This window comes from Lipotes vexillifer, unplaced genomic scaffold (assembly GCF_000442215.2).
Source record: "Lipotes vexillifer unplaced genomic scaffold, Lipotes_vexillifer_v1.1 scaffold395, whole genome shotgun sequence".
NCBI classification, from domain to species: Eukaryota; Metazoa; Chordata; class Mammalia; order Artiodactyla; family Lipotidae; genus Lipotes; species Lipotes vexillifer.
The window spans coordinates 89,860-97,077 of record NW_006797390.1 but is presented as its reverse complement, the minus strand read 5'-3'; the positions used below and the strand labels follow the sequence as shown (position 1 = coordinate 97,077).

Below are 7,218 nucleotides of genomic sequence, written 5' to 3'. Positions count from 1 at the left end.
ATAGGCGAATCCAGACGAAAACCCAAACCAGCTGGGGTCATCAGGAGGGAAAGGAACAGAAAATGAACCAGCTTTAGAGTCAGGAGACCTGCCTGTAGTCTGCTACCAACTGGTTATGTGTCCCTGGACAGGAATCCTCTCGGTCTCTATTTCCTCAGTGGTAAAAAAGAGAGGGTTGAACTCCAAGGTCCCTCCCAGCTCTTACATTCTGGAGTGTATGAAGCAAGGCAGGGACACAAAGTGGACGAATAATACATGGTTAAGAAAACAAGTTAAAAGTCAAACTCATTTGTAGCATAGACGCCCAAGAAAACTGTTGTGTACAATTGCCGTTGTGTACTGTTAGAACTGGAGATTAGTTTCCAGTAAAATGTGTAACTTTGACCCAGACCAAGATCACATACGGGGGTTGGGGGGAGACAGTTAATGACTGTGAGCTCTGTTTCAGATATGACAGCCCTGTCCATCCTGTTTTAACGTCCATCACCTTGCTCAAGATCATATTGCTTAGGTAAATTTCAAGTTGCAAAGGGGAGCAGAGAAATGCCCAAGTAATCATATCAGACGTGAGAACACGGTGGTGGTGGTTTTATACATCACTTCACAATCCGGACTTTCCGGTTACTTTCACTCTTCGACGACCTGCAGCCCTCTAAAGGCGTCACTTGCATCTGAATGGTGTTCTGGGTGGGTTCCGAGAAGTGAGTCTGGTGGGAGAGAAAGGTGGAGGAAGGAAGCAACTGTTGTATTTGGCGGCGGGACTCAGGTTGAGGAAACTGCTACAACCCGGCAAAGAATTGAAAAATACAAAGAAGAGAGACGAGTTCCCACACGCAGCCCGTGTCAGTGGCCTTAACTGTGACTGGGAAGCAAGAACCTGGGCCAGGGGTGTAATCTCTCTTTTTTTAAACTAAATGTGTCTGAGACAGTTACAAAGCTTATTGGGGACTTGGGAGACCAGTCGACTTTTTGATCTGGAAATCCTTTCTTATTTTTTACTGAGGGAGAGCTTGGGCTCAGAATACATTATAAGTGCTGCGTCTCTTCCAGGCTAATTTATAGAAAGCCGTTCGCCGTGGCTTCTCCCCTAAGCCCCCTGCCCCACGCTGGACTAGCACAGACTTCTAGGTTAAGGGTGAGCTAACCACTGCTCACCCCCACCTAAGTAAGGCACCCAGGCCGAGGGGCTCCCCGCCTCCCCCGCCGTGCGAGCGGCTGGGACCCCGGGGGAGAGCTCAGCTGGGGTCCGAGCCCCCACCGTCCGCCTCCGGCCCCCAGCTGCCCGCCCCCGCCCCCATCCCCCGCTGGGCGAGTGCGGGGAAAACAAGATCGCCGGCGAGGCGCACAACCAGCTGCCGGCAACCTTCGAGCTCCCCAGCTTTCCCGGGCGAGGAGCGGGAGGTCGGGGCTCCGGAGCAGCCGCGCGCCGGCCCGCGCAGCGCCGGGACCAGAACCCGCCGCCCCGCCGGCCCCGCCGCACAGGCCCCTCCCCGGCTCCCCGGCCGTTTGGCGAGCTTGTTTGTCTTATTTTTAATTTCTCCGAGGCCAGCCGGAGCAGGTTTGCTGGCAGCCGTGCGCCTCCAGCAGTCACGCGACCAGCCCATCTCCCGGGCGCGCGCTCAGCGGCGGCGCGCTCGGGAGGCGGGGAGGCGCCGCGGCCGCCCCGGGGCCACCTTAAGGCCGCGCTCGCCAGCCTCGGCGGGGCGGCTCCCGGCGCCGCGACCAATGATCTCCTCCTCTGTTTAAATAGACTTGCGGTGTCAATCATCTTCTTCTTCGTCAGCCTCCCTTCCACCGCCATATTGGGCAACTAAAAAAAGGGGGCTCGTCTTTTCGGGGTGTTTTTCTCCCCGTCCCCTGTCCCCACTCTCTCGCCGCTCCGCGACTCCGACGCCGGCAAGGTTTGGAGAGGCGCTCGGTCGGCGGGACCCGCGGGCTCGCAGCTGCCCGGACTCGGACTGGCTCTGCCCCCTCCTCTCTCCGCTGCGCTCCTCTCCCCTCCCCTCCCCGCCTCCCGCTCGCCAGTCCACTTGATCGGCGGGGACTCGGGGCTGCCTGGCCGGGGCTGCCCCTCGCCCCCTCCCCCAGCCCCGCGCGCTCCTGACGCTCGGGCACTTACTCGTCCGTGTTTGTTTCTCTTGGCTCGGAGGGCAGTCGCAGGGCTTATAAGAGGGGCTCGGGCTGGGTCGGGGCGTCTTGTTTTGTTCGTTTTGTTTTGCGAGAGCGCAAGAGAGGCGGTCGCCGAGCCTGGGGAGGAAGATGTCAAACGTGCGAGTGTCTAACGGGAGCCCGAGCTTGGAGCGGATGGACGCCAGACAGGCGGAGTACCCCAAGCCCTCGGCCTGCAGAAACCTCTTCGGCCCGGTCAATCACGAAGAGTTAACCCGGGACTTGGAGAAGCACTGTAGAGACATGGAAGAGGCCAGCCAGCGCAAGTGGAATTTTGATTTTCAGAATCACAAGCCCTTGGAGGGCAAATACGAGTGGCAAGAGGTGGAAAAGGGCAACTTGCCCGAGTTCTACTACAGACCCCCGCGGCCACCCAAAGGCGCCTGCAAGGTGCCGGCGCAGGAGGGCCAGGATGTCAGCGGGACCCGCCAGGCGGTGCCTTTAATTGGGTCTCAGGCAAACTCAGAGGACACGCATTTGGTAGACCAGAAGACTGATGCCCCGGACAGCCAGACGGGGTTAGCGGAGCAGTGCACTGGGATAAGGAAGCGACCTGCCACAGACGGTAATGACCCTTTCAAATGAGTGAAATGTCTTTCTGTGTGTCTGTGTTAGCGGCACTGCTTTGCCTGCCTGAGGGTCTTTAACCTCAATTTTGTTTTCAGCGCATTTTGATTTAGCTCTGGGGGAGCGCACTTTCTTAATCTTAGGTTTTGAATGCTGTTTATTTAGCCGACTGCATGTCTGTTTATGACTTTTAAGTCAGAAGCCTGAGACTGTGTTATCTCGTAATTTTTCTAACTGAAAACATCGCGGCTCCTCCCCGCTCGCCAGCGGTAGGTATGTGACAACGTTGGGATGTTTATCAACGGCCTCCCTCTTCGCTTTGGAGAGAGAGCTTTGGGGGCGTAGAATATACTTTCTGTTATGTGAAAACAACCTCATTTTGTGCCCTTAAAGGCCACTGGGAATGACGGATCCAGGATTGTGGGTGTAGGTGGTGGGTTTTTCGTCCCCTGATTCTTGGGTCCACTTCTGTCACCCATTGTTTTTTCTAATAAAGATTGTTTGTGTGTGTTCTTTTTAAAATTCCCTCCTGCCCTTAGATTCCTCTTCTCAAAACAAAAGAGCAAACAGAACAGAAGAAAATGTTTCAGACGGTTCCCCGAACGCGGGTTCAGTGGAGCAGACGCCCAAGAAGCCGGGCCTCAGAAGGCGTCAAACGTAAAGTACTCGGTGGGTTGATTACGAGCAAAGAAGTGACCCCCGAATTGGGCTGCAGGAACCCGTGGGCTTTCAAGCCCCAGGATAACCCGATCTCAGTGGTGGCTGGCAGATTAGAGCTTGTGGGTTTTTGTTTGGTTTATATTTTGGAGGTCAAAAAAAGTAGGAATGGGGAAGACTGAGAATTAGTGTGGAGGTGCTGTAATTCTTTCCAGTTTCTACGTCCTGAGATCATTTTCCTTTGAAGTACCAAATGATTAGAGTAAGGGTCCCAGGCAAGTACTTGTAACCAAGGCCCTGTGGGGAGGAAGGTCAGTTCTCCGAGAGTCCCATCAAAACATGTTGGGAACAATAGGTTCTTTTTCCATCTGAACAAGAGCGGGGGTCTGCCTCCATCCCACTTCATGAGAATTCATCTCCCAGAAGACCAGGTTGACTCAGATTTTGAGCCATACATGGAAAAATGATTTAATTCAAATAAATGATTTAATTCAAACTTTGAGGGAAAAGTGAGGCACAAATGGCTCATAGCTGGTTGTTCAAATGGTTAGAAATGTGACAAGAGAGGTATGTGGCTTCCTTTAGTTTTTATCATTTTCACAAACTCTCACTTTCCCTGTCTTCTGATAAGTTTGGGGGATGGAGAAGGAACGTGTGTATTAAAAAAAACCAAAATGGAAGGCTCAAAAATCCTAAGGTTCCGACGGAATTTCTGATAACACTGAAGTTGCAAAGCAAAAGTTAAAGTAACTGCCAGAGTAAGCAGTCCAGGAACACGTCAGCATGTGTATGCCAATCGTGCTATAACAGGGGAATTTAGATACTTGTAGGGGAAATGGATAGTAGATATCAGGGCTGACAGGGGTAGGTGTACCACAAACAAGGGAAGTGGAGATTTTTGCCATCTACTAAAATATGATCAACATGAAAAGCTAATTTGAATAATTCAGCCCCCAGCTTTACGTGGATTGGTCTCCATAATGATCAAACTACATGTATTAATAGCTTGTAAACGTCTTACAGACAACGACCGTGTTCTCTTTTTTTTTTTCCAAAACACCCTCATAGCCTAGCATATAAAGAGACCCTAAGAGATGTTGATATTAACTTTTAAAATCCTCATCTATAAAAATTAAACATTAAGAAAAAGGGGTGAAGGTGGGGTTCAAGTTTGTTGTATTTTAAAATCAGTGTCATATATAGGATTTCATTACATGCATATTTTTCAGAGCTTATACAAAACGGAGCTATGGAACTTCTCCATCACAGCTTATATATGAAGTGGGTAAATAGGTTGAAAAAATTTTCTGAAGCAACCTTACCACCTGCAGCTCTTGTTGGTTTGTGACTTGTGGCCTAGCTCATCAGATGAGCCACAGCAAATCAGACCTACTGGATTTTGATCTGGCCCCATTCTCACACACAGAGAAGCATTTGTTAGTAAATATTGCCAGTTCAGAGAATACAGGAAATAGTAGTAAGGACCTATTCATAAGCATTCGTGTGTATATTCTACATATGACTAAGACTAAAATATTTTGAGAAAAAAAATGAATAGAATTTTCTTTGGATAGTCTTAAAGTGTGATATCCAGTTATTTTTCAAACTTAGAAAATTCTGCTACTCTTAAGTGTTACACTTTCTGAATTTTCCTGTGTCTGTCCTTTCTCACTATCTTTGACCCCCGATTCTCTAGACCAGGGTTTCTCAACCTCTGTACTGTTGACATTTGGGGCCGAATAATTCTTTGTCATGGGAGGCGGTCCTGCGCATTGTAGAATGTTTTGGCAGCATCCCTGACCTCTCCCAGCAGATGCCGGTAGCACCCCCTCCCCACCCAGTGTGACAACCAAAAATGTCTCCAAACATTGCCAAATGTCCCCCGGGGGTGGAGGGGGAGGCAGAATTACCCACTGTTGAGAACCACTGCTCTAGACAAAAGTCCACAGTGCAGGGGAGAGTAAAAATCCAATGAAGGAAATGTTGGATGGAGTTGACTCTCAGCACCAACTTTTAGCACGTTCTCTCTTTGCTATTGCTCAGGTATTTCCCAACAAAGACAGTAACAAAATAATTCCTGTAATATATTGGCAATGTTGTTCTCGTGCTTTTCTTCTAATTCTTTCTTCTTGTTTCTTTTGCAGAATTGAGAGTATGTTTCCTTGTTTATCCGATACATCACTGCTTGATGAAGCAAGGAAGATATAAATTAAACATTTTGAATACATATCGCTGACTCCACAGAGTGGACATCCCTTATAAGCACTGAACAGCAACAACCCAATAACACTAAACTTTTAGGCACTCTTAAATCATCTGCCTCTAAAAGCATTGGATGTAGCATTGTGCAATTAGGTTTTTCCTTATTTGCTTCATTGTACTACCTGTGTATATAGTTTTTACTTTTTATGTAGCACATAAACTTTGGGGAAGGGAGGGCAGGGTGGGGCTGAGGAATTGGCATGGGGGGGTATGAAGAGCTTGCTTTGATTTAGAGCAAGGAGAGAAATATTTGACTTGCACTAAGAGAAGCAGTTTGAGGGGAAGGTTTTGTTTTCTTTAAAGATGTAATGTCCCTTTCAGTGAGAACTGATAATTCATTTAAAAAATCACCCAAATTTGAACACTGGCTGCAGATAATTGATACTTATTTTTACATGAAGCTTTTTCTCATTTAGGAGCTCAGATGATTCCGTTATGTAGCAGCAAATGGCTTTTTTTTTTTTTTTAAACAAAACTCTACTCAGTGCTCCCCGGCTTCCCCAGTCTCCCTTAAAATTGGAATTTGCCAGTTAAAGTATTCAGCTGTTTGGTAATCACTCCAGGTACCCCTGGGCAAAAATCTGGCATGTATGGGGGGAGTTCTGAATGCTCAGAATTGACCATTTAATTTTTATCAGATTTGTTGAGAAAATTTCTTAATTTTCTTTTCACTTCAGGGTGTGTAGACACAGTCAAAATAATTCTAAATCCTTGGATATTTTTAAAGATCTATAAGTAACTTGACATAAAAAATAATGAAATAATGTTTAATTTACAGCTTCTCATTCTATTTGTTAATTTGCCCAGAGGAAAGTGGTGTTTTTAAAGGAAAGTGCGTATGGAGAAAAGCACCCGTGGATAGGTGAAATGGATACTACATCTTTAAACAGTATTTTTACACTGCCTGTGTATGTGTATGAAACAAAACCATTTGAAGTGTACCTGTGTACATAACTCTGTAAAGACACTGAAAATTATACTAACTTATTTATGTTAAAAAGAGATTTTTTTTTTTAATCTAGACAATATACAAGCCAAAGCGGCATGTTTTGTGCATTTGTAAATGCTGTATTGGGTAGACTAGGTTTTCCCCCTTCTTCTTTTAAATAATATGGCTGTGCTTAAAAGGTTGCATACTGAGCCAGGTATAATTTTTTGTAATGTGTGAAAAAGATGCCAATTATTGTTACACATCAAGTAGTCAATAAAGAAAACTTCCATAGCTATTTGTTGACTTGAACTGTATGCAATGTACCTTATTAGTAAGCTTGAGGTATTTGACCTAGCTTTGTAGTCATATTTCCACAAATAGAATATGAAGTGGCAAACACCTAGATGATCAGGCCCACCACTCAGATGATGTTTATGTAGGTCCGAATGTAGTAGTCACTCTTTTCCACTGAGTTCTGTATGGGTGGACAAAGCTTCAGAAGTGGAACGTAGGCAGGCCACATTTTCATATTAATAAGATGGTCAAAGTCTCCATTAGTTCAAATATTTATGTCTCTAGGATATGAATGTGTCAGAACCAAAAATTGTTACATAAGCGTAGACTGATCACAC

At 46.7% G+C, this 7,218-nt stretch overlaps 1 protein-coding gene across 1 annotated transcript; it reads left to right on the top strand.

The window, feature by feature from the left end:
• Window positions 1-1,674: 1,674 nt before the first annotated feature.
• On the top strand, window positions 1,675-6,889 carry CDKN1B (cyclin dependent kinase inhibitor 1B). The gene is made up of 3 exons (XM_007469328.1): window positions 1,675-2,734; window positions 3,276-3,405; window positions 5,538-6,889. Exons 1-2 carry the CDS (start codon window positions 2,260-2,262, stop codon window positions 3,395-3,397), a joined length of 597 nt encoding a protein of 198 aa, XP_007469390.1. The 5' UTR covers window positions 1,675-2,259; the 3' UTR covers window positions 3,398-3,405; window positions 5,538-6,889.
• The last annotated feature ends 329 nt before the right edge of the window (window positions 6,890-7,218 follow it).